Source organism: Arvicanthis niloticus, chromosome 21 (genome assembly GCF_011762505.2).
Source record: "Arvicanthis niloticus isolate mArvNil1 chromosome 21, mArvNil1.pat.X, whole genome shotgun sequence".
In the NCBI taxonomy this organism is placed as follows: domain Eukaryota; kingdom Metazoa; phylum Chordata; class Mammalia; order Rodentia; family Muridae; genus Arvicanthis; species Arvicanthis niloticus.
Window position 1 is genome coordinate 50821846 of NC_047678.1, and position 27279 is coordinate 50849124.

At 46.7% G+C, this 27279-nt stretch overlaps 1 protein-coding gene across 12 annotated transcripts in view; it reads left to right on the top strand.

Moving 5' to 3' along the window:
* Mtcl1 (microtubule crosslinking factor 1) overlaps positions 1–21543 on the top strand; it is a 114333-nt gene extending 92790 nt beyond the window's left edge. For 8 of the 12 annotated variants that reach the window (XM_076917420.1, XM_076917421.1, XM_076917426.1 and 5 more), the window contains 6 exons: positions 608–775; positions 4184–4438; positions 10003–10281; positions 12085–12116; positions 14130–15669; positions 20376–21543. In XM_076917420.1, coding sequence (XP_076773535.1) covers positions 608–775; positions 4184–4438; positions 10003–10281; positions 12085–12116; positions 14130–15669; positions 20376–20594 — 2493 coding nt within the window. In that variant the 3' untranslated portion in view covers positions 20595–21543. Of the gene's footprint in view, positions 1–607; positions 776–4183; positions 4439–10002; positions 10282–12084; positions 12117–14129; positions 15670–18032; positions 18090–19316 lie in introns of all 12 variants that reach the window. The other 4 variants (XM_076917427.1, XM_034483670.2, XM_034483671.2 and 1 more) reach the window with 2 other exon arrangements.
* Positions 21544–27279: the final 5736 nt, after the last annotated feature.

Consider the following 27279-nt stretch of genomic DNA (forward strand, 5'->3'; position numbering starts at 1 on the left):
CCTTCAAAGGCTGGGCAGGGTCTGGAAAGCTTAGGAGCTTTTATGTCAAGCACAAACAGTGAGGTAATAGTTCAGTCTCGGGATCAGCAAACCCTGTGAGTAACACTGGCTCTAATTATGAACTCTCAGAAGCTCCCCTCCCCCTTCCCACCCCGCCTCCCCACGTCTCTAAGACCCACTAGGACCTCAGAGATTAGTTCTAGCTCAGTAGTTGGCACTGGAGTGATATGTAACACAGCAGCCAGCTTGACTCAGAATCCTGGATGTCTGAAGTCCCACAAAGCGTCCTGACAGCCTGGCTTTCAGAGGCTCCCTATGGCTTTTGGCAATTTATTGATTCCAACACTAAGGGTTCAGAGTAACTCTGCTGCAGGTGCCCGCAGCGTCAACCAGCAGCGCCAGTGGTCCGGCCTCTGAACACACCTACCCGAGGCCTTGGCATCACTGTGGGACCATCTTGCCACTATTCAGTGATGAAGGCCCCACCCATCTGTGCCTTTTACAGGGATGATGGCAGGTGCCCCAGACCCCACTGACTGAGCCCCTCCGTTTCCCATTCCTAAGATACTCATCAGTGAAGTAGCCTAACCTGGCTCTGTTCCCACAGGTTGTGGAAAACCAGCAGCTCTTCAGAGCCCTCAAGGCCCTGCTGGAGGACTTCCGTTCAGAGCTGCGTGAAGATGAGCATGCGCGGCTGCGTCTGCAGCAGCAGTACGCCAGCGACAAGGCTGCGTGGGATGTGGAGTGGGCTGTGCTCAAGTGCCGCCTGGAACAGGTACCTGCCCCTCACCCAACCTCCTTTGTGAACAGTGTGTGTGTCTGTCCCCTCTACCCTATCCAGGATGGGTGGAGAAGAGGCACAGGTTGGTTCTTCACAGCAACCCTGCTTCAGGGGCAGGGAGAGCAGGACTTGAGGCTGCCTGTGATGTGCCTCACCATCTAAATCCCCCTGTTCACCATAGTCTCCTTCCTGGGGGTGAGGTATACCTTCAACAGTAGCATTTTGTTTTGTTATTTGTCTCCTTGGCACTAAACATTGAGCTCCATTGAAGGGTTGGCAGCATGAAGCTGTCAACATATGGAGAAGACTATTCTGGACCACTATCCCAAGAAACCAGAGCAAACATTTTTTTCTTTTTGAGACAGGGTCTCACTCACTGTGTAGTCCTGGCTGGACTGGAACTTGCTGTGTAGACCAAGCTGGCCTCATAGAGATTCACTTGCCTCTTTGCCTCCCAAGTCCTGAGATGAGAAATGTGTGCTGAATTTTGTGACCTTCACACTGTGGTTTCGTGACCTCTGAAAAAGGCTGACATAGGGCTGTCCTTTAGAAATTGGAATATTGGAAAGAGCTTCTACTTTCCACTAGGAAACCTTGTCAAGTTCAATTTCCCTTTTATACTGAGGAAATGGAGGCCCGGAAGGCCCAGCTTACCTCAAATCTGAATCAGAGGGAGCTAGGATGGGAAGAGCCCATGTGACCCTCCTCCAGAGAGGGTTTACAGCCCAGCCAGTGAAGTGCGGCTTGGGCCATAGGCAGACTCCCCTGAGCTCAGCTTCTCTATGCACCTCCCACACAGTCTGCTGCTCCAGGGTGCTTCTGGGTTGTAAGGTGGGAATAGGGTCTGTGTGATGATGGTCATTTATTGTCTAGCCTTTGTTGTGAGGCAAACTACAAAGTAATTAAAATTTTATACAAGTTGGCTCAGCCAAGAAAGGAAAAGTTTCCCTAAAAAGGAGATACCTTGTAATAGCCTTCAATCATGATAAAAGATGAAAAGGGCTTATTACTCCCAAGAAACCAGTTCTCCTAGGACAGCCCCAGCCCCAGTTCACTTGCTTGGCCACTTGTACCCCTGAAGATCACCTGCATTACTACCTGACCCCCACCTGACTCCAGGTACCCTTCAAGTTCACCTGCACTGCCACTGATCCTGCTGTGTCTCCCACCCTCCCCCCCACCCCCCCCGCCTCCCCACTGTCATCTGCCATCAGATTCCACAAGCTTGCCCAGTCTGTCCTCTGACTTCAGGTTTGGGGCTTGTAGTCTGTAGAGAGTCAGGAACAAAGCCTTTCAGCCCAAGCCTTTGAAATGATGGACCCATGAGCCACTGGAGAGAAATATTCAGGAATGTTCTTCTGTGAGCTGCCATTTAGCCCTTTAGAAGTGTCACAGGCCCAGGGGATCTGTGTAGACAAGAAGGAAGATGTAATTGTTTTGCTAGCCACTTTTCGACATTGTATCTTGGCTTCAGAGGAGCCTGAGATCTACTTTTGTGTTGGCTGCAAATTAAAGCCTCAGGGGAGAAGAGGGCCTTCATGTCGGAGAAACAAGCTAGGCCCTCAAGTTTAGAAACCAGGTGGTACCACAGACTGTCCATCTTCTGCCCTAACTGTTTAGGAAGTATCTTCAACATGCACAGTCCAGGATCAGTGAATGGCAGATAATGCTAATTTACTTGTTCTGAGCCCAGTTTGACCTCTTGTCTTTAAATATGAAACAAAAACCTAGATATTTTCAGTAGAGCCCAAATCTTTTTTTTTTTTTTTTTTTTTTTATTTGCTTGTTGGTTGGTTGTTTTTTTCCCCTCCCAAAGTAAGCCTTCCTCTAATACTGAGGATCCAGCAGCAAATGAGACAGTCCTTGTTTTTAGCTGGGCTTAGAGGTGCATAACTGTAGGAAGGCTGAAGCAGAGAGATCCCAAGTCTGAGGTCATCCTTGGTAACAAACTGGAATCAATTTCAGGATAAAGGTAATTGCCTAGCATGCAATCATCTAGGGATCTTTGACCAGTAAGTACTCCATCTCCCTCTTCATCCTCCTTGTACCACCTTTTACCTCTCTATGTGCTATATATACAAAGTATCACATCCTATATATACAAAGTATCACATCTGCTTTTGCTTTAGACAATGAGTGATGTTTAACCAACTAAGATGGAGGAAGTGAGTTCTATATTTATAGGCACCATTTACATTGTGCATTTTCTGATAGATCAAAGTATTGGCCCATGCTTCTTCTGTTTGAAGACCCTCCCTTGTCTGTCTGGAAGGGCAGGTCTGCTGGCAAGCGTTGTTTTTGTTTTTACTGCATGTTTTCACTCCTGTGGGTTAGAAAGGGTTTCTCCGTCAGTTTTGACATTTAGAATTTTATTGTCTTAGTTAGGTTGTCACTTCTCTGATAAAACACCATGACGAAAAGCAACTTGGTGAGGAAGAAAGTTCATTTCAATCTACACTTCCACATTGCCATCCACCACTGAAAAAAGTCAGGGCAGGAACTCAAAGCAGAAACCTGGAGACTGGAACTGAAGCAGAAGCCATGGAGGGGTGCTCTTTCCTGGCTTGCACCTCACAGTTTGCTAAAGAACCCAGGACCATCAGCCCAGGGGCAGCACCACCCACCATGGGCTGGGCCCTCCTATCAATTATCAATCAAGGTGATACCACACAGTCTTGCCTACAAGCCAGTCTTATAGAGGCATTTCTTATTTAAGACTTCCTCTTCCCAGAACTGTCTAAGCTTGTGACAGTTGACAGGAACCAGCCAGCACAATGAATTGAATTTTTGCCCCAGCCATTTAGAGGTGCCCATTGTTATCTGGCTTGTAGAGTTTCTGATGTTTCTTGTGTGATTCTTGAGCACCATGTGTAGTGATCAATAGTTCTAGGACCAAGAGTACCAAGAGAAAACAGGGTGTTTCCTGAGCATCCAGAGGGAGGAAGACCTAATGCTGTTGCCTTTGCATAATGTCTTCTCTCTGGTTTCTGCCAGTTTGAATATACAAGATGTAAAATATAGTTTGTTTTATTTGGCTATTTCACCCTCAGGTATTTGAGGGTTAACATTTTTTAAAGGATATTGGTTTCCATTATTTTGACCCAGATAGGGGCCAAGATTATTAGACTAGGCATGATACCACCATCAAGGAGCTGCAGAGCCAGAAGACAGAGTGACTTAGACTGGGAGGTGGAGCTAATAAGGAGTCTGTAAGAATTGTACTCAACAATCTAGAGATTTCACATTCAATATTTTTATTTCCAGCCTTAAAAATTCATGTAATCAGTCCAGCTCGGCTTACGGATGTATCCTGGCTTTGTGTGTGTAGCTAATACTGAGCTTTTTTTCTCCTTCCAATGCTGGACTTCCAGAAAGGGTGTTCATGTCTTTTCTTCTTGGCAGCTGGAAGAGAAGACTGAGAAAAGCTTGGGAGAGCTGGACTCCTCTGCTGAGGGCAAAGGGGCCTTGAAGAAGGAGAGAGAGGTACACCAGAAACTGCTGGCTGACAGCCACGGACTGGTCATGGACCTGCGCTGGCAGATCCATCACCGAGAGAAGAACTGGAACCGGGAGAAGGTGGAGCTGCTGGAGCGTCTGGACAGCGAGCGGCAGGAGTGGGGCCGGCAGAAGGAGGAGCTCCTATGGCGGGTGGAGCAGGTAGGTATGCTGCAGCCCCAGAATGCACCGCAGGTCCAGACCTCTGCGTAGGCCCAGAGTGCACTGCAGCCCCAGAATGCACTGCAGCGCCAGAGTGCAGTGCAGCCCACAGACAGTTGCCAGCCCAGGAACATAGAGAAAGGAGATCATTGATGTCATCTGCGTTCTATCGAGGGCATCCAGAGGAAGAGTGAGAAATGCCAGGCTTCTCACAATGGAGATTTGGTCCTGGGCTCCATGTAACTTTTGTGTAGCCATGCCAGAAGACCGGTGAGAACAACTTAAAAGGTTGTGGTTAGCTTTGGGTCAGCCAGTGGTTGCTTGGTGCTGTGCTTGGATGGCATGTGGTGGCAGAATCACATGATAGAAGAGGGCCTTCATCTCATGGTGGACAGGAAGCAGAAAGAGCAATAGAGAAGGACTGGGCAAGCCGTGGCAGCAAGGACATGGCCCAGGGACCTGCTTCATCCAGCAGGACCCCACCTCTTCCATCACCTCCAAATAGTACCATCAACTATGAATTCACTTAGGAATTCATTCATTCGTTAGGTCAGAGCCCTAAGGATGTAATTAATTGAAAGGCCACTACAGACACTCCCCGGTCAGCATTACTTAAAATGCAGGCATTTCTTAATCTCGTGAAGTTGACAATTAAGGTTAATCATCACATCCTAACATCACACACACCTTTCACTGCAGAGTTTAGGTGACTTGCCTTTGTATATATGTGCAGGGGCTGGGAAGTGACCTTTTAAAGAGATTTGGGTATCAAACTTGAAAGGGGAAGTTATTTCTGGTCGCCTTCAGGGAGATCTTCCCCAGAGTACTCTAACTCTTAGGATGGCCATGGAAGACACTGTGATGGCTGCAGCCTGAACGGAATTGTAACCATTAGTGAACTAATTCCTAAACTGAGTTAGAAGCCACTGTCTGCTGGTGATTGCTTCTGCTGTGGGTATTGCTGAGCTGTGATTTGATAAAACCAGAACCTAGGGAGGTGGGGAGAGCAGTGGCAATTGTTTTCCTGCAGCCTGGATAATAATGATGATGATGATGATGATGGTGGTGATGGTGGTGGTGGTGATGATGATGATGGTGGTGATGATGATGATGATGATGATAATGGCTCTCTGCATTGCGCACGCTTGGTGCAGTTTATGTAGCTGCAGTTAGCCCAGAGCGATGTGAAAATTCAGGTTTTCACATCATAATGAGAAGAGGTTTTAGAATTCCTCAGTGGCTGGATTTTTCAGCCCATGGATACCTCGCCTCTTTCAATCCACCATCCCTATAAATGCATAAAGCCTCAAGAGATATCAGTCAGTTAGTCATTAGGATAAAGGGGATCATGACTCCATTATAAGTACTCACTCAGCTTGTGCTAATCAGAGACGCTTTTGAGAAGTGGGCTCTGCCAACTGCATATACAGCACAGTTCCTATGCTAAAACTGAATGGAGGTGAATTTGAGTTTAAATTTGCACAGGGAAGGACCCAGGATGCACTTAGTGACTTAGAAATGACCCAGAGCCTTTGACTTAGAAATAGTAGAGAGGAAGAAAGGGCACTACAGACAGAAGCAGAAGCTCTCCCGGGTTGATCACCAATGAGTCACCTTGCTAATATTTGATATGGCTCCACTTCAAAATTCTCCAAATACTACCAAGAGGAAAGTCATCACTTCCTGTTTGGTTTGGAAATACAGCACTGTGAAGAATCTGCCAGATTTTGCCAGGCATCTGTGCTCTGTTGAGTGGATCTGCCTCGAGGCAGAAATTCCGAGCTAACAGTAGCATGTATTCTTATAAAATAAACACCAATTTATCTTTTTGGCTTTTTCTTAGGAGACATGAACAGATGTCCCATCTGTCCCAGATGGAGTTCTGACTACAGATCAAAGAATGATTCCACCCAAATCTAGTTTAGTGAACCATTGAGTTTATTGGGGGTATTTACAGGACCATGGATGAGGGGTTACTTGCAGGGTGGCTACCAGGAGGACACCTCACTGATAAGCATACCGCTGCACCATGGTTTGTGAGGGTTGTACCTATGGTACACAAACTGCAGACAGCTTAGCCAACTGGTGTCTTCTTCTTTAACAACTGTTAATGTTTATGTAACCTTGGAGAAGACTTAGTGAATCTTCCTGGGCCTTGTACGTTGCATGAAGCTTTCTCCTCCCTCCGAGAGGCAGGCAGTATTTCATCTCCTAGGAAACAACAGTCACCCATGGCAGCCTGTTACTAGGGACCTTCATTCCCAGCCACTACTTTGGATTGCTCACCTGAGTGTCCCTGGTTTTACCCCAGTGAAGCCATCGTGTTCCCTGTCATGGGACTTTGAGGATTGCCTTGTCTAGTCATTGCTGCTTGTTGATTCTGTCCCAGGCTTCTTTACCTGTGAAAGTCACACTTGCTGTAAATTTGGCAGGCATCTAAGGCTTTTGTTTTTCTTTGGGGAATGAGGAATTTCTAGCAAACAAAACCTTGGCCAGACACATCCGATGACACTCAGTTTCTGAAGTGGCCCAGGGCTGAGCTGCTACCTCACTTTGAGACTTGGGGGGGGGGGGCAGGGCGTGATAACAAGGACGAAGAGCTGATCTTCTTTTCTGTGTCTTAGGTGTTGTAGCACCTGGCATTTCAGGCGTCCACCCGGCCCTCACGCCTGTTCTGTAGACCCCAGCATCTGTGCAGGATTTCCCTGCTTATCAGAACAGTTCATGATGAAAGGATGCTGCACACATGCAGATGCAGCTCTCAGAAATGGGTCTAATTTCCCATTTCAGCATCTTAAAGGGTTTTGTAATCTCACTGCCCTATTTGGAAACTAATACAGTAGCCATTTTATCTGGAAGAGGACGTTGGTTTGAGTGAGTGCTCATGGAGATGTACGTACAAGTGGAAGCATGCACAGGTTTCAGTGCTCGCCCAGTTGCTTGCTGGTTTAATGTCTAGCTGTACATTCCATAGATGAACTGAATATGTAACTGAATATCCCTCACAGCATCCACTTGATATCTGACTCCTTGGGAAGCCGTATAACCTTGGCTGGGATAACTTGATACGGACAGTCAAAGAGGTAGCACTAAATCCATTTTCCACTTGCAGAACATATGCTTCATGCTTTTCCCGTGTTGTTAAACTCCCGCATAATTCTCCACCTCATGAGGCGGTATGGATGATGAACGACTGTGGGAACGTGGCTAAGGTCACTCGGCGTGTCTCATCTACCCTAGCAGAAGAACTCTTATCTCAATTCACATTTGACTGGGGGGAGAGTTAGCTTTTATGCAGTCACACTAGATTTTTCCATCGGACCAATCAGCTCCCAGGTCACAGCCACAGAGTGTATCGAAATGTGTACTTAGGGAGCTAAGTCCGCTACCTTCAAAACCCTAACAGCCTGCCCACCGTCTAAAACCTGTTCACAGGGTGACCTTCTCACCCAGTTGTGAGGTGATAGTCTGGAGATTTTGCTGTGCTCAGTCATTTGATGTAAAACCTGTTAAGTTTTCTGTTTGCATTAAATGTTGTTCTGCCACAGATTGAAAGTACAGTAGGTGTGTAGCCCTGGGAAACCCTACCCGCTAAGGACCCCATTATACCATTACAGCAGCACACGGGCATCTCAGTATCAGGGACTGCCAGCTCTGGCCGCTCTCCCCCTTCCCCCCTCCTTCCTTTCTTTCTTTCTTTCTTTCTTTCTTTCTTTCTTTCTTTCTTTCTTTCTTCTTCTTCTTTTTTTTTTTTTCCTCAAGGAAACCTGATACTTAGCAGCCCCAGTGCAAACGGCTGCTGGCCGCCCTGGGTTTATTTTTGAAGTTCCACTTTACTGAGTTAGAACACGTCTGCTCATAGCTCTTCTCTGCAGTCGTCCCATCACCACACACACCCTCGGTGCACATTTGCGGCTCCCGGCGTGATGCTTGCATCTTAATTCTTCGCCCAAAATAACTTGGGAGATGATCATGTGTTGAAACTCGAACAGCACTGACACGCGTTAGAGGGATATAATAAAAAGCTTTCCTTTTTTATATAATTTTTTTAAGTGGAGCATTTAGCATCATTAAGGGAACTGCAAAGAGATGTGCCGTGAGGGAGGGGGAGAAGAGGCAGAGGGAGCTGAGCTCGAACCTGGAGAGATTGGATTATTCCCCGATTTAACAGTGAATCTGCTGCAGGTTGCCATCTAAACTTTTGCTGTGGTTGCCCCCATCTTTCTTAAATTAACAATAATGTTCAGAGCTTTCTGTGTGAATACCTCCAGACTGAGTAGAAGATCCTTTTGTCCGATGCAGCTTCCTCCTGATGGGTCACAAGCCACACTTCTGCAAGCTTATGGATGTAGGCTCAAATTAGGTTACAGTGATGCAGTAAAGATTCTCTCAAAAACCATCTGTCTGGGTTTGAGGAATTTTTTTAGAAATTCTTCCACCATCTCAGCACTTGAGAATCGGAAATCTTCAGATGAGGTCACTTTGGATTTCGTTAGAAAATTTACTTATTCAAGAGAATAGTCAATCTAGGAGCGTATGCCAGTGAAGATCTCATTGGAAAGTCCTGGGTGAATATTATCTTCAAGCCTCCATTGTAGTTTCTATGGGACAAGGGGGGGGGGTGTTGGGCTGGGAGCCACAATTCTGGGACACATTGGTCCTCTGTGATTTTACATAGCTATATCTATATCTGCCAATCCCCTCTGCTGTCTTACCTGTCTGCTCATCTACAGTGAGCTAAGAAATTACTTCTGCTGGCAAACCAGCAGGCCACACATCCACAGCTACAGTTCCTGCCTTCTTAAGTGCCAGAATTTGGAGCAGGGCCTTGCAAGTGCTAGGCACATGCTCTCTCTCTGCCTTTATCCCCAACCCCTTCATCTCCAGTCTTCTCACTCCAAGTGATCTGTGCTTACCTGTTACTACTTCAGTTTACCAAGCTAGACCAACAAGCGTGCCAGATCTTTAGCTGACTGTATAGTTAAGTTTTAACCCTCTCAAGCAGAGTTAAAGCCATCTTTAGTACCACGTGACTATAATCCAGTTCAATCACTTGAGTTATATATAGAATTTGTTATCCGCCTTGAATCTGTTAGGGAAAATGTGGTTCATCTCAGGAGTTTGCCATCCATGAAAGTATTCTATGGAGCGTAACTAAAGTCCTGGAGGTAACTGCAACTGAAAGTATTAAATCTGATGCTTATTTCCATTAAACTTAAAAAAAAAAAAGTCTAATTTCCCGTGAGCTCAATTAACTGATAAATAAATTATAGGACTATGACAAAAATGAAGAGAACAGCAAAGAGCCCTCCAAACAGAAATGCTTGCATCAGGAAGGCTTCTATGATAAATGCAGATTCTGCAGTCCTGGTAAAGCATGCTTTTCTTCAGAAAGCATCTGCAGGATCTTGTGGGACATTTTGAAACTCAGGTCAGAACTGTCAGAGCATTTGCTTCTATTTCAGATAGACACGGGCAACTCAACACAGAGGGAGAGGACGGTCTTAGAGAGATTGTCATGCTGAAAAACGGAAGCTGATCATTTCCATTTTTAACACCCCTAGTTACAGAAAGAGAAAAGTCCCCGAAGAAGCGGCAGTTTCCTCTGCAGCCGAAGAGAAGATGACACCCGGCCTTACCCACACCAAGGGAACCTACACCCATCCCGACCTGTGTCCATGTGGCCCTGTGAAGACACTGACTCCATTTCATTTGAAGACCGGCCGCTTTCCAAACTGAAGGAGTCCGATAGGTGTTCAGCCAGTGAGAACCTGTACTTGGACACTTTGTCCCTGGATGATGATCCAGAGGATCCGCCACCCCTCAGGAACTGCCTTGCCGAGGTCAGCCTGGGTTTGTCCCCTGAGGTTTCTAATGGCTGGAGGGAACTGGCATTAGGTGCAGCCAGCGTCTAGCAGAGTCTTCTCATCAAGTTCCCCACACTACCTGTACATGGAGTCTCGTGAGCTATTGCGATTGGTGATGTGATGGTTTTGTTTGACGCACCTGACCGCAATCCTGCTGAAATGCTGGACTGTGGTCCTGTGTAAAGTGACAACTCTTAAGAATAAATGTAGTCAACAAAATACAAAAGAGAAACTAAATGTATATTTTTCAACTTTCTTGAAATAGTACAGTTTTCTGATTCTAGGAAGCTAATGGCTAAGAAGTAATTCTGTATTAAGAAATTTCTTAACATTTAGTAGGTATCTAATGGCAGCTACTATAACTATGTTATTCTGGGCAAAGGGGGAAAACACCCAACAATCAGATTGCCAAATGAGTGAATTTAGAGAGCCACCGAATTTCTGTGACATAAGATCACTTTTTGCCCCTGTGATGATGTTTTTTTAAGACTTCATTTTAAAAACTGGTATAGGGAGAGTGAGACCCTGTCTCAAGGATCATTATATGTGAACCAATGAACAGTGGTTACACTGGATGGCATTCTTTCAAATACTTCATACTTACAGGAACTTGCATCAGATAGTGTTGAGATATGGGGACGTTATATGACTTAACTGTACCTAATTCAAAATGCTAAAACCATAGGGTTTCAGATTTCCAATTCTTCCAGAGTTTAGAATATTTACATACACATAATAAGGTGTCAATAAGGGATCTGAGTCAATTCAAACACAAATCATTTTAAGTTTCATATACACCTTACGCACACAGCCTAAAAGTAATCTTATCCAATGTTTATTTTGTGTGTGAAACAAATGTCAGAACTGAGAGTTCTCCAGATTTTGAAGTGTTTCATATCACAAATTTTCTAATTGAGGGGTGCTCAACCGTGTAGTCAGTGATATCAAACACCTTACTCCCAGTAGCATGTATTGGGATGGTAGAATGTTTATCAGCCCTGCCCACAGATCTGCAGGCATTCTCTATAGTCCAGTTTCATAGAAGAGAGGGCACAGGTCAAAGTGGGGACCTTACTTCTCTGAGAAGCAGAAACAGAGACACACTGTCTGTGAGGAGAGGCACCCTTCAGTCTTACTGTCCAGAGGAATATGGTTTCATTACTGTCAAGTGATTGTTTCTTTCCAAGCCGTGTCAGCTTTCGAGTCCTTTCCCAATAGACAGACAACCTGTGCATTTGTGGTGCTGTTTGCTGTTTGGATTGTAACTAAGAATGTTCAAAAGCAAGCAGGGTCCTGGCCCCAAGGATGCCACACCAACCTCCATGGCAAGATTTGGATCAGAGGACACCAAGCTCCCAACTCTCCCCTCACTGTTACCCTCTGCTCCCACCCCAACACACACACACACACACACACACACACACACACACACACACAGACTTGCTCAGGATTGACAGTTCTTTGAACTTCATAAAGTCAGGAGGTCTCTGGAAATGCAGGGGAGCCGTCTGCTCAACAGCTCAGTCAGTTTTCTCACTCAGGCAGTTCCTCCTTCCCGGGGGAGACTACAGAGGCTACCCTACCCTCCCATGATGCTTCAGGTACTGCTTTTACTGTCTGACTTCAAAGGGCTCAGGGCAGTGGCTTAGGGCTTGGCCTCTGTGAGCATTCAAAACCACATCTTAAGGGACCAGAGCAGAACAAGTCACTATAGCACAGATAGGATTCCTGGGAAGCCAAAATTGAGTGATTCCAGCAAGTATTTGTTTCCCTTTACAGGAAGAAGAAAGTCGCAAGGGAAATCTTCAAAGGTAAGTAAATGGATTGCTTTTAAATTATTCATCTCGTAGACATGCTGTGTTTTTAGTTTTAGCAACAAAAAGGCAACATATACTTCGTATGCCATGTCCAAAGGAATGTTCGGAAAGGCCAGCTATTAAGTGATCCAAGGAAAACTTTTCTTCTCCTGAAGTTCAGAAAGCCTCTCCATCTATGGGGCATTGTACTTGCTATCGGGGGTTTGTTGTTAAAGGCTTTCCTGAAGGGAATAGACTGGGGCTGCTGCCCCTCATGTTAGTTACACACCCAGCTCCCTGCTTACCCAGCTGAGCTTCCTGGTTTTGCCTTTCTTCCCTATGTAGATGGATACATGAGCTCTCTGGTTCTGCCTTTCCTCTAAATGGATACATTTTATTTCCATGAGTGCTGTTTCTCTGGCAGTTTGCCACTTTCAGCTTTATCCTTAATTGTCGGGTGAACTTGGAGACTCTAAATGACTATCTCTTTGTCAGCCCATGCTGGCTGTTGTTCACACAACCAACATTGTTGCCTGGGCATGTATCTGCCCTTCTCTGGTCTTCCCCAGGCAACACAAAGTCCACTTGTGGGCTTGGGCTTTGGAAGTAATTTGCGTATACCCCTTACTGTTCTGTTCCCGCGGGTCTGGGATTTAAGTGCTTTGGGCCTCTGTTTCCACATCTGTAAACATTGAGAGCTTAGTTTCTCTAAAAGATACTCTAGTTTCTTTGTATAGCTTACGTGTATGGACACGCAGGAAGTCAATCATATCTGTCTGACACAGAGGAGTAGCACGTAGCTGTCACTCCACCGACTGACTGCTTTCCCCCATCCACAGCCGCATTAGCTTTGTGTTGAAGGTGAAGGTGGAAGCTTTGAGCTCTTCGCTTCTAATAACCCAGGCCTCTCACCATTCTGTTGCCTTTTCACACTATAACCATGTTTTTAAATTTTATTTACTTCCATGGATTTCACAAGTAGTCAACATGGAGATTGTAAACTGTCAATAGTATTCAAAATGTCCAATGCAAAACCACAAAGGTTCTGACCCTCTCCTGGCTATGCACCCTCCACCCTCTGACTTCTAACAATATGGTGGGGCCTGCCACACCTCCTGTATCAGGAAGTGCCCAAACATGCTTCTGGTGCATCCCAGTCTTATTGTTTCTCCAACATGGCTCCTTCTAAGGTATGTGTCCCTTCATTCTTTTTTTTTTATCTCTGCATTCCTCCCTACAGCTCACCCCAGAGCCATGAAGCCCCCACCCGTTGCTTCCACTGGTGGTCCTGTGTAGATACCACTGAGAGTACACGCTTGCTCACAGGGTCGCCCCAGCCTGGCCTACTGTTATTAACAGGCTCTGCAGAGAAATGGCCTGTGTGCTGGATCTGGGATCACCTCTGGCATGGCTAGGGCTTCACTAGAACCCTAGGTATAAACTCTGTCTATCAGGTGAAGGGAAACTCATCAAGCATGATGTTGTCCACCTTGCCTCCCACTTCAGCTGCAGCTGGAGAGATTCCAGATCACAAAGGTTCTGTCACCTCAGGTGGCTGGCACATCCAGTGCCCAGCCTCTGAGCATTTGTTTGCTCTGGTGGGTAGACCGGGTGCATGAATACCCCAGCCACTTCCTGACTTGTCTAGTGCACCACCCACCACCTCTGTGGGAACAGATGAGCACATGGATAGCATTCAACGAGTTTATGTCAGATTGAAACGGGTGGAGTTAAAATGCCAGCACTGAGGAGTCCACGCCCACATTCATACGCATTGGCTATCAAAGTCCAGCTATGGCTTTGCCACACTTGTCTTCCCCTTTACTGTTGTTCATGGATCTAACCGAGTGTGTCTTCTATAGAGGACAGTAAAGACATGGGCATTTGTCAGGTGAGCATATCAGCCACTCAGAAGATATCAAGGGGCTGGCCCATGCTTTAAGAGTTAGGTAGAGGCAGGCACCTCCATGGGTCTGTCTTATCCAGAGCACAGCCAGGAGCTGACACCTGTTCTGCATCTTTCCCCAGGGCTGTATCTGTGTCCTGTATGTCTGAGTTCCAGCGTCTGATGGACGTCTCTCCGTTCTTGCCCGAGAAGGGCCTACCATCTGCCAGTAGCAGGGAGGATGTCACTCCACCCTTGTCTCCTGATGACCTGAAGTACATCGAGGAGTTCAACAGCAAAGACTGGGACTACACATCCCCCAGAGCTGGGGCCGATCAGCCTCCAGACCTTTGGGCAGACAGGACCGAGGTGGGGAGGGGAGGGCATGAGGCCACCCCAGAGCCTTGTCCCGACTCCTCCTGGTACCTGACCACAAGTGTCACCATGACTACAGACACCATGACCAGCCCAGAGCACTGCCAGAAGCAGCCACTGCGGACCCATGTCCTCACTGAGCAGTCTGGGATGCATGTGCTCCACAGCCCGCCTGCCATTCGCCGGGTTGACAGTATAGCGTCAGGTGGTGAAGGCAGGAGCCGAATGGACCCTGAGGGCCCCTTTTCTATGAGCAGAGCAAGAGGGAACCTGGCAGATGCCAAAGGAGGTCATCCAGAACCTGTGCTCAACAGGTGGTCTTGCACCCCACCCAGACACCCCCGAGACTGTGTGGAGGGGTCTCTCCGCCCCCTTGACAGACCCATCTGCCCCTCCCTGGGATTTGCCTCCCCTTTGAACAGCCTGGATATGTCTAAGAACATGAGTGATGACATGAAGGAGGTGGCCTTTTCTGTCAGAAATGCCATCTGCTCCGGTCCTGCCGAGCCACCAGTCAGGGATATGGCCTGCCAGACCAATGGGTCCAGGACAGCAGGGACACAGACCATCCAGACAATCAGCGTGGGCCTGCAGACTGAGGCCCTACGTGCCAGTGGCGTCACCAGCAGTCCCCACAAGTGTCTCACGCCAAAAGCCGGAGGTGGCACCACACCCGTGTCTTCTCCTTCCCGCAGCCTTAGGAGCAGACAGGTGGCCCCTGCCATTGAGAAGGTGCAGGCCAAGTTTGAACGCACCTGCTGCTCCCCAAAGTACGGTTCTCCCAAACTTCAGAGAAAGCCCCTCTCAAAAGCTGACCAGCCAAATAGCAGGACCTCACCAGGCATGCCCCAGAAAGGGTTCAGCGAGTCGGCCTGGGCCCGCTCTACCACCACAAGAGAGAGCCCTGTGCACACTACCATCAATGATGGCCTCTCCAGCCTCTTCAACATCATCGATCACAGTCCTGTCGGGGTGAGGGCTGGGAGCCGATCTCGATCAGCAGAACCTCGGCAGGAGCTGGGTCCAGGCCAGGAAACAGGCACCAGTTCCAGAGGAAGGTCGCCTAGCCCCCTAGGGGTAGGCTCAGAAATATACAGGGAGGATGGGGGGGAGAGCACACCAGTGAGACAGGACTTATCTGCACCCCCTGGCTACACACTCACTGAGAATGTGGCCCGGATCCTCAACAAAAAGTTGTTGGAGCATGCCTTAAAGGAGGAGAGGAAGCAAGCCACTCATGGCTCCTCAGGTCTCACCAGCGACAGCCACAAGGGAGAAGCAGTGCCAGCTGAACCAGGATCCATGGAGGTAAATTGGGTAACTCTTCCCTTTCCTATTAGCTCTGTTTTAGGCTGCCCAGCATAGGAAGCTTGGAGTGGATCCTGGGCAGTGGTTTCAGGAGTTCATGTAGCGTGGGCAGGAATGGAGTGAAGACAGAATGGAACAGGCAGAAAGACAAACTTAGTGTATCTCCTAAGCAAGTTTACTCTAACCCAGAATTGAGAGGATATGTCTTGTTCTAGCTCTGTCCTCTGGTCAGGCTAAATCTGACTCTCTTGGTCTGGTGTATATTTTCTCTCTGTGTGTGATGTGGTATAAGTGTAGAAACTGCATAAGTGGAAACTCTGTGTGTGTGTGTCTGTGTGTCTGTGTGTCTGTGTGTCTGTGTCTGTGTGTCTGTCAGGATCTCTATATTCTGCAGCTCTTTATGTGTGGCTGAATGAGGAACGTGTAACAGTGCATTCAGATAACACAGACACAAAGTTCTTTCATTGGAAACTACAAGAATCTTTGGATTCTCAGGCCACCTCAGTACAGATCAGCAGTTTGTCATCTTAGAAACCAACCTTTTTCATTAGAATCAGGTAAAAAGTATGTTAGGAAAAAAAAAAATGTGTGCCCTAATAGAACACGGCGATGATGACACAAATCTGCCCTGGATTCTCCTGATACAGATGCCCACATATATTCATGCACCGAAAACAAAACAAACGCAAAACAAAAAAACCACAAGCAAACGAGGACACTCTCGGGCACGATATCACACATCTTTAGCACTTGGGAGGCAGAGGAAGGTGTGGCTCTTTAAGTTCTAGGCCACCCAAGGCCACATAATGAGAACCCGTGTCCACAGCAACAGGAAGCAGCTTGATAATAAGGGTGGTGACAGCTTTGAGGATTCATGCCTCACTGTCACTGCAGTGGTGACCGAGGAGGTCTGACCATTAAGTAGTCACTTGACTGCAAGTCCTAGGATCCCAGATGTATGTATGCGTATGAGCATCATCCAAGCCCGGCCCACATACAGCAAGGGCAGGGGCAGAAGACAACAGGATGCTCTAAGGCTACTTACTGCTTCCTTGCATGGTACCAGCCCTGGCTTCCTGATGATAGGAGGAGAAAGGTGTATTTCTCTTGTTTCCCTCAAATTACTCACAGGGGAGAAATAATTTGGTTCTCAGTCCAGCCCTCCAAGGAGTACTTAACTCAAAATAGAGTTCAAACCAGAAGTAGGTCAAGGCAGTGTTGATCTTGACAATTACCTATAGAAATGGCAGTCCTGTGTCCTGTTCTTGCCAAGGTCTGAGTTGTCAGGACAGATTAATTACATGCTCTGAGAAGGAAGAACATTGTAGGGTAAGAGTTCTCAGGTAGCAAATGGTGTCTTCTCTTGTCTTTTGACCACGAAACCTCAGGAGCCCTCAGTCAGATAAGTTCTTGTGGCTTGGAGGATCCATTTGTATACACCTACTCTGCCTTCAGCTGAGAGAGAGCTTGCTTTAAGGCATCATCAATGGGCTAGCTTGAGTTTCTACTCAGATTAGAGACCATAGAGATGTATTTGGGCACTAAAGAACCTTTGTAGTCTTGACGGTGAATGTTTTGAGCAACCGGGTAACATAGCACAGTGGACATGGTCTCTCCCCTTTCTCTCAGACATTTGCATGTTCTGGATGCTAGGAGAATCAGTCATTCCTGTTTGGATTGACCCCCTCACAGTAGTCCCATCAGAAATCATGTTTCGTCTCTTGATGAATGTGTGCCAGGCCTGGTTTTCACGCCCAGATAAGCAGAGTCCCTGGTGTTTTTCCTATCCTGTGCCAAGCACCCTGTGTGGCATTGCTACTGGGATCTCAACATCTGAGAGACAGGAAATGTTTCTTCCCTGCTCTCCTCTCATCCCTCAAGTGACCTTGCCCTCACCCCCCCACCCACCCCCCCCCCTTAGCTTGGCAGCAAGGCAGAGATGTACAGAGAGAAATAGTGACATCAGGTGACACCCTTTCCTCCAAGGGCTTAATGTACCCTGGAGGGGGATGGTTGAGCATGGACAACTGTAGCTTGTGGTGATCAGAACAAACCAGACTGTGTAGCCAGCCATGCTATTGTCTCTCCCCAAACCACCTTTGACTTTGCCATGGAAGTGCTGTCAGGGAGCTGGGAGGCTCTGCTCCTCAGTTCTGCTTCCTCCAGTGTGTTGACTCACAGCAGAAGACAATCCTGTGAGCTGAGCCATGGTCCCCTTCTGCCTAGCCTCTCTCTGAGTGAATGCAGAGACCACCAGTCCCTCCTGGAGGCCATCTTGGAGCAGGGTCTATACTTGTACTGTTTTCTTTGAAACACTTTCCAACCGACTTGTTTTTTTCTTCTTTCTCTGTCTGTCTGTCCAGAACCAAACTGTCTTACTAACTGCCCCCTGGGGACTCTAGCCCTGCCTGCCTCACACTGTAAGTGCTTCTTCCCCACCTCCACCGTCCACAGAGTTGTGTGTGTAGCTGATGCACTCGTGGTTGGCATTCGGCATTCATCATCATGTGCAGACATCCACTCTCTCACCCCCATGGGACAGGCACTGAGCTCAGACTTCCAGGGTCGACTATTTAGGGTGTAGATTCTGCTAAAGTTTCTCCTCTCATGCAGTTCAACAGAGAAACACTGGCCAGGAGGGACCATCTCAGGTCTTGCCTGTGGGAGTCTTTGGCTTTAGATCTACCACTGCTCATTGGCATTTTGGTGTTGCCATGTGCTGGGGTATGGCATGCATAGTGCACCAAGCCTTTTCTCTCTTGTTTTTCAAAACAAACATGAATCAAGAGTAAATCCAAATGTCTCTTGTCCTTCCAGCTGAGTCCACTGGTGAAAAAGTAAGTTCTTGATGAGTACAAGCTGAATGAATAGTAACAGATGTTTCTGTTTGGTGTTTTTGAGACCTCAGTGCATAGCCATCAGAGCCTGAACAGAGTGAGACCTATAAGAAAGTATGCATTTTTGGGATGAATCAAGGATGTAGTCACCCTCCTGATCTACCTGAAGTTAGTAACCAAAATAGAGCCATGCTATTAATCAATACACGCACTGGGGAGGCGGAGGCAGTGGCTATCTGAGTTTGAGGCCAGCCTGGTCTACATCAGATAAAAGGTGTTTTCCATAGCAGACTGGAGGGAATAGTGAGGGAGAAACTAGGGGGAAAGGCCATTTCCACACAACCACCTCTCAGGCTTCTGGATTACAGATAGCATTGCTTGTTTGTGTGCTGGTGTTCTTATAAGGAACATGTTAATTTCCTGGATTGCATGGCTCCGTGGTTTTTCCTGCCCCGACTGATGCTAGTGAGGAGGGTGTGGTGGCCTCTGAGAAAAGCTTGTTCCTGTTCACCCTCAGTGGGAAGAGGGGCTGGATAGCCCTGAAGCCACACCAGCATGCAGCATAGGTGCACATGTTCACTGTGACAGTAGTGAGTGCAGGGACACGGATGTCACAGGCCATCCTCACCCTCCTTCCTGCATTATGAGATGACTTAATGAGACAGATATAGGTACATCCTGGCTGTCAGGGTACCATCAGCATAAATGGCTCAGGAAGGCTCCTCCTAGGTCAGGTAAGATGCCCACCCAAACCAGGCATCTGATGGAATGGTCTCAGTATTAATATTTCCTTTTTTGCTGGCCCCTCAGGAATAAGGGAAAGACTCTGCCCCATTACTTCATTGCTCTTGCAGAAGCCTGTGGGTCCCTTGCTGCTCTTGGGTCATGCCATCCTCCCTGGCCATCTCCAAGCATCATCTGTCATGTTTCATCTTCCCACAAGCGCCATGGCCCATCCACTGGACACATCTTCTGCTCCTCCAACCCCCACTGTTCCCAGTCTCTTCATTCAGGGGTCTTTCACTGTTAGTCACGTCTAACTCTTGTAGTTCACCTCTTGACTTCTTGTGGGGCCTTATCCAGGACTTCATCAACGATTCACACTGCATGTGACACAGCTTTTCACATCCCGGACCCAACATGCAGGCCAAGGACACGTAACCCTACACTCCTTTTAAACAGGCAAGCAGTCACAGGTGACTTGCATCATGGCCGGATGTTGTGTGTCACGTGGTCAGCCCTTAGACTGTTACAGTGGCTGAAACACAAGTGTGTCGTAGCTCTAATTTTAAGACCACCACCACAGTGATGAGTCATTGAAGAAATCTAGACCTCCATTAAAATTTCTGAATGCAACGTTTTTGTCCCCCCTCCACACACACACACAACTTGTGGGAATTTGTTTAGCCTGCTGCCTGTCAGCTTGGAATAAACAGTTTCGTTTGAATCCCATTGCTAATACTGCTGGGTATAACCTAGGTCTCTATGGACCTCAGTAGACCGAGATCCCACGAGACCAGCTCAGTAGCTGAAAGGATCCTTTAAGAGGCTCAAGGATGAGCCTGGGACAAGGTAGCCTGAGTTGTTACTTCATCTTCTCAGTGTTCCAGCCCAGTTCTGGAGATGCCCTACAAAGCAGCCCTATGTCACTGTGTTACTATGTTCTGTCACATCGTAATAGGTCACACCACTAATCATTCATGTGGAGAATCATTTTAAGTTACTTCATGCATGCAGTAATCATTCAGATGCCGAAGCCGCCTGGTCTCTCTGTTCATTTGACTTCATTGTGTTTGAAGTGTGTTGGGGCCGTGGCCCACATGACAATGCAGGTCTGAGTAATGCTGTCTCCCTCTCTCGGCTCTGAAGGAACTGCCTTGTTCTGCGCTCGCGCCCTCCCTAGAGCCCTGCTTCTCCAGGCCAGAGAGACCAGCAAACCGCCGCCTTCCATCCCGTTGGGCCCCACCTTCCCCCACTGCCTCACAGTCTCAGTCACCCGGAGACCCAGTGTCCTTGGAGGAACGCGGTGAGGAAGACCCACCAGAGGAGAAGCCACACCCGCGACAGGACGCAAGCTTGCATGGATGATCACCGGAATAATTCACTGTACTTTACATAACCAGACCATCACCACCATCCACCAACTTCTGCCCCAAAGGAAAGATGTAGCTCTCTCAAGGTCAAAGGATGCTTTTAAAAAACACACGGCTACTGAATGTTCAACCTGGTAAACTGAGATGTTTCGGGAATGAAACAGTAAACGTGCCTGTAATAATTTTTTTCATAGCTCAGAAAACTATTTTTGTCTCCATCTTTTTTACACATGATATATTAAACAAAAAGGTAAATAAGGTATAAATAGATTTAAAGAGTTTTAAAATGTACATTTTAAGAGATTTCCAAACACCCTTGTTCTCAGTTCTGCCTGCCTGTTGAATTTGCACTGTTCCATTCTGGTTGGGTTTCACCATGCTGAGTTCAGAGTGTTCTAAGTTAAATTTTATTTTGTCCAGTCTTAATTTTTTTAGGAGTCTTTCTTAACGTTTCAGACTGTCTAACTCAGTGAACTTTTTGTAGTGAAAAGGCCACGAGGCCAGAAGATAAGAGTGTCTGTAATCTGGAAGGATGCAGGTCAACATTTCTGAAAAGGTACGGAGCCCTTCACCTGGACTTAAGACTCTGCGTGACCCATCTACCCAGCCTGACCGCACATCCTCGGGCACCTGTACATAAACTGCTCTGTCCCTGCCCTTGCCTGTGTGTGCGTTGGTCCGGTCCACCGTAACTCGTTGTGAAGTTCCTTGTACTGTATGTACTGTTGCTGTTGGTCCCTTGTACTGATGAGACAATGGCGCCATTTTTAAATTATTGTTAAAACATTAACTGATGGTGTACAAAGCTCACCCGACATTTTCTTGTTTAAGGAAAAGCACTACAAAAAATCCTGAGGAGATCAAACTGAGACAGACAAAGGTGCCTCAGGGTCTTCCTGAGACTATGGTGAAATGGAAATAAAGTCCTTACAAGGAAGAAACAAGGTCTTGGTGTAACCATTCACTGGCTCTTTCCTCCCGCTTGTCTTCCTCAGCTCTAAATGGAAAGTGGCTCTGGGTTTTCCCATATCTGGCAGAGTGCAGGGGATGAAAGGCAGGGCGGAGGGGGGACTGCACACATGTCTGGAGCTGCACACACCAGAAAAGAGGGACACAGTGCTAGGCATCACTCTGTCTCCATGCAGATTTGCAGCCCAGCATGTTGGTGTTGGGGTGGAGTACGAAGACACTGCTGAGGAGCACAGAACTGGTTTGAAAGGCCAGAGCTTCTGGCTTTCATGTTTTATTAACCCAATGGTTCCCTTTTTTATAGATGAGGTAAGAAGGCCTCTTCCCAGGATTGTGTAGTTTTTCCTTAAATAGCTTCAGGACAAGTGTTAGTGAGGAGATGAGCAGTTGCAGCCGTGATGTTATTGGAGGAGAGGTTTAAGGGTGCAGCCACTGTGGAAGATGGTCTAACATTCCTTCATCTATCCAACAGTTACTATGTAGCCAGCTATTCCTAATGTGGATGGGTACACAGAGCTTCTGAGGTGAAATAAGACTTATATATAGATACTTTTCACAGCAGTGTTACATACAACAGTCAAAAATAGAAACAGCATACATGGCCACCCACAAACGAGTGGAGAAACAAAATGTGTATACACAGTGGAATATTAGCTAGCAGCAAGGAAAAAAGATGTTGTGGTACTCTCTTCAATGTGGGCAAACCTTGAAGACCTAGTAAATGAGGTATGTCAGTCACAAATAACTGTATGATTTCCACTTGTGTGATATTTACTAACCCAGTCATTTGTAGAGACGAAGTGGTGACTGGGAGTTGAAGGCAGGAGAGAAGGGAGTTGTCAGAGCTTCAGTTTAGCATGAAGCAAAGATCCTGGAAGTAGTAGTCATGGCTGTCCTACAACGAGATATACCTGATGCCACTTTAAAAAAGCTAGCTAGCATAGGAAAGCTTTTGCACATTTTACCACAATCAAATCTTTTTAATGCAGAAAATAATTTTCATATAAAGCCACAAACAACTCAGCAGGTTGGTGTTTTGTCACAGCTAGGGTATGGCTCCATGGCAGTTCCTAGCATGTTTGAAGCTTTGGGCCTAGAGGCAGAAAGCACTGCTGACAGGTGCAGACCAGCACAGCCAGAGCCAGCAAGGAGGGGCTGAGAGGCTCACAGCATGAGTTGGGACTGATGTCTCTGAGTCTGTGTCCTCTTTATCTTTACTCTGAGACAAACATTAAAAAAAGTATTGGCACTGACGGTGCCTATTCCCCCCCCCATGCCCCCCACTCATTTTGGGAGTCCTAGAAAAAGACATTCTCACCAAGGTTTTGTGAAATTCTATGCTTTTTATTGCTTTGGAATAAGTCACGTTATGGTGTTGTTCTAAAGCCACCTGAGCCAATCGTGGTGACAGAGCTGTTAGAATAGGGGAAAGAGGATGCCTTGAAGGCAGCATGGACTTTGTCTTGCTACAGGACACCCCAAATCACAGAATTTGGTCACCAGAATCTTGGTTGGACCAGGTAAACTTCCCAATTGGTGCAGTCAGTGTAAATGTCATTCCAGTGAGGGAGAGGTACAGGAAGCTTTAATAAGAACAGCCCCATCAGACAGCTGGCTAGTTGCAGACCTCCATGAACAGAGCCATCTGGAACCTTCAAATACTCAGGTCTATTGTGGAGCCACTCCAACTTTACAAGACTATAGGATGAAATCATTTTCCACTAGTCAGTCTAAAGGGGTACTGAGGCAGTTCTGTGGGTTTGGAGTCTGCTGTGAAGGCAGAGCAGCTGTCTGCAGGGAAGGGTCCAAGGGAAGCATCTCCACCAGCCACTAATATGCACCAGCTGCTCTTCTGGCCTAAAGAAAGATGTGGCAGATTCCTGAGACCCAGGAAACAATTCTCACCCACCAGCATGCCCTGCCCAATGGCCGATGGCAGCTCCAGCAGCCTGGAGACCTCAGCAAACTACAGTGAATGGCTGTATACCTGTTCCAGGAGGTAACATGCTAAGTTAAGGTTTTCAATGTTGTGCATCTAGTTTTTATATCTGTGTACATAATTATAATTATTTTTCTTTACACTTTCTATAAAATGACTTAAGAGATCTGCAGATACTTAACCTCTTAAAATTTTTTAAAAATGCATTTAATGTTTTGCAATGCATAATGAATGTCACTGTGTCAAGCAAATCACCATTCCCAGTTCACACAGTAACTGCCCCCCTCCCCATACCCTACCCCCACCCTTTTCAGCAAGAGCCCCTGAACATCTCTCCATGTAACCCAGCTGGCTTTAAATTCTGTCCTCCTGCCTTGGCATTCCTGGTACTGAAATTAGAGGCACGTGCCACCACACCTGGCTCTAAACTCTAATCCTCTTAGCAAAAGTCCCAAACACAGGACAGTGCCACTTCAACCTTCGTATCAAATATTGGAGCTTTGGACTTTTCAATTCCAGCTATCTTGTGTATTCATGTTTTCTAAAAGCAACCGAAAAGTATGACTGTTTTGTTTTATTTCCTAATATGTTGTTTTCATATATATATATATATGCGCATATGCATATATCCCCTGGCTGTCCTGGAACTCAAATCTATAGTTCAGGCTGGCCTTAAACTCATAGGGATCCTTCTGCCTCTGCCTCCTGGGTGCTGGGATTAAAGGTGTGCACCATCACACCTGGCATTTAAACCATTTTAAAAGGTAGGAAGTTGCAGGAAGTTCATAATGCTTTCCCAGCCATTACCACTATCTTGCAGACACTCCAGGAAACCTCAGATGCATTAACCGTGCCCCATTCCCTGCATGCATGGATCTAATTTTATTCTCCAGGGTCTTGCTTACCTAGGAAATCACCTGCAAGTAGTTTGTAGATTGTGGCCTCCTATGTCTGGCTTTTCTCACTTAGCATAGAGGTTTCAGGGTTCATCTGTGTTATAACAGTAGCAAGACTAAATGCTGTTTGTTTGGTTGGTTGGAGTTTGGTTTTTCAAGGCAGGGCTTCTCTTTGTAGCCCTAGCTGTCCTGGAACTGGCTTTGTAGACCAGGCTGGCCTTGATCTCAGAGATCCACCTTCCTCTGCCTCTAAGGTGCTAGAATTAAAGGCATGGGCCACCGCCACCAGGTTGACTTCTTTCATTTTTATGGCTGGATAATAATAGGCTGTATTGTGTGTGTCTGTTTAGTAGTTAGTAGTATATGTCTATTAAAACAAAAGAAAGCCTTTGACTACCTTTAAACAGCCTGGAGCATCCCCCCCCCCCCCCCCCCCCCCCCCCCCCCGACCCCTCAAGGAGAGGATTCACAGTGAGTAGCAGGGGCCAGGCCAGTCTTTAGACTTCCTTGTTACAAGAGGTTACCTGTGCTTACTATATTTGTCATGATTTTTTTTTTATTACATATTGGCCTTTCAGCATCTCTCTCTGAGCACAGTGCACATCAGAGTCTTGTATAGCAAGAACTCAGGCTGAGTCATAGACAAGCTATTTTAATACATTTGAAGGTACTACACATTTAAAGCACTTGGGGCCCCAGAATCCATATGGCACTGAGAGCCAAAGACCTGGGTCAAATCCTGGTTCAGACACATGTAGCATCAGACACTTCTCCAAATTTCAGGAAAAAAAAATCCAGCAGCAATAATGCTCACGTTGCTGGGATAGTGTAAGGACTAAGGTTTGTAATTGTACCTACTGTGTGCAAGATACCATGTGCAAAGTTGCAAACGGCAGAGACAGGCAGAAAAGACTGGCTCCTCCATTTAACTGAGCTTTTGATCTGATGATACAGAGCAAACAGGAAAGTTTGCTTGGTATAGAGAGCAGTTGTTACCAAAGGGGGCCCATTTTATCTGCCACCAACTATGCCAGTCACCAAGGCATGAGGCAGCCAAACAGACTGGGAAGGTCTTGGGCTTAAGTTTGCCTTCCTACGGTTGCAGTGCTGAAACAGGTGGTCTGGGGTGGGATGGGTGCAGGCTGGAGGTTAGGGACTCGGAAAAAAACAGTATGCATCAACTTAATGACACTTCCTAGGTTAAGTGTGGCTGTTCAGGAAATGGCACATTACCATGACCCAAAGGGTGGAGTGTAGCGACATTTCGAGAACTCTGGAATTTTGGTTTCTTTTAAAAACACAGGAACACAGTGACACTGGTTAAACAGTAAACATCGTAAGAGAACTATGTACCCTGGTTAAATAAACCATTAGATAAAAAACAAGCTATAGCTCAAACTGATGTCTGCTGTAAGAGTGTAGGCAAGTGTAGTAAGCACCTAAAGGGACAGCTCTGTCTAGGAGGTGATGTAGGAAGACCTCACACTGCTTGGCAAGCATCTTGAAGACTACAGAAGGCTTCTCCAGGAAGGAAGGAAGAGGGAAGAAAGAAAAAGGATTCTTACTCTTCTCTGGGATTTTTCCAAGATAGGTTCAAAATTATTATCAGTCATTTTTGACTGTTGGACAGTCGTTTGGGTTCTTTGTTGGTCGGTTGGTTGTTTTGATCAAATATGATCCTGTGTAAGTTTTACTGTAATGAGAACAAAATCAGGAAATGACAGTCATCATGGTGACACAGGGACCCTGCCATCATGGTGACACAGGGACCCTGCCATATATTAGAGTGGCTGGCAGTATGCAGTGTTCTATGGGTAGACCACTTCCCCCTCCTTACCTACCTCCTGGGCACAAGTTTGGTCTGGCTTTGTGTGGAAGGAGACACTTTTTTTTCTTATCTCTTTCCTTTTTTTAATTAATCATTTTATTCATTTACATTTCATATGATATCCCCCTTGTCTGTTACTCCTCTACCAACTTCCATCTCATTCCACTCTCCCTGCTCCCTTTGGCCTCTATGAGGGTGCTCCTCCACCCTCTCACCCACTCCTGCCTTACCTCTCTAGCATCCCTCTATGCTGGGGCATCGAGCCTCCCTCCCCTCCCATTGATGTCAGATAAGGCCATCCTCTGCTACACATGCATCTGGAGCCTGGCTCCCTCCATGTGTACTCTTTGATTGGTAGTTTAGTCCCTGGGAGCTCTGGGTGATTCAGTTAATTGATGTTGTTCTTCCTATGGGGAAAGGAAACATTTCCCATTGATACCCACGAGATCAGCCTTGTCTTCGTCAGTCTGTGCTTAGTTCCAGTTCACTGCCATCGTAAGCTAGAGACCCAGGCAGCCACACCCATAGTCTGCTGCTGGGTCCGTGTGAGCCCCACTCTGTGGACAGCCGCCAAAGGCTCTTGGGAAAGTGCTAGTAACAATCATATTTGCATATTAATGTTGTTTTCATCATTGCAGCTGTTCATAAAGATTCTCTTCACTCCTTCTGGACCGTACTTACGTCATCCTTTAAGATGGGTACAGCTTTTTGGACAACAGGACATGAGCAATGCTGAATGTGTCATCTTTTAATTATTGTAGTTAGTTCTTGACAGTTTCACACATATGGGGTCTATATTGAAAGCATATTTCCCCATTGCACTCTCTTACCTCTTCTCTCTACAGGCACCTTTTTCCTCAGCTAGTTTCCTCTTGCTTTCATGTCTTATTCCATGAGTGTGAAGATCTTGTGAGGGAAGCCATAGCTACTGTGTTCTGTTACATCAGCCATGTCATTTCCAGTGAACATCATCTCACAGGACACCCCCAGTGCTGGAACCTGTAAGAGGCAGTACTAACTAGGTTCTTTATTATGCCAGAACAATTAT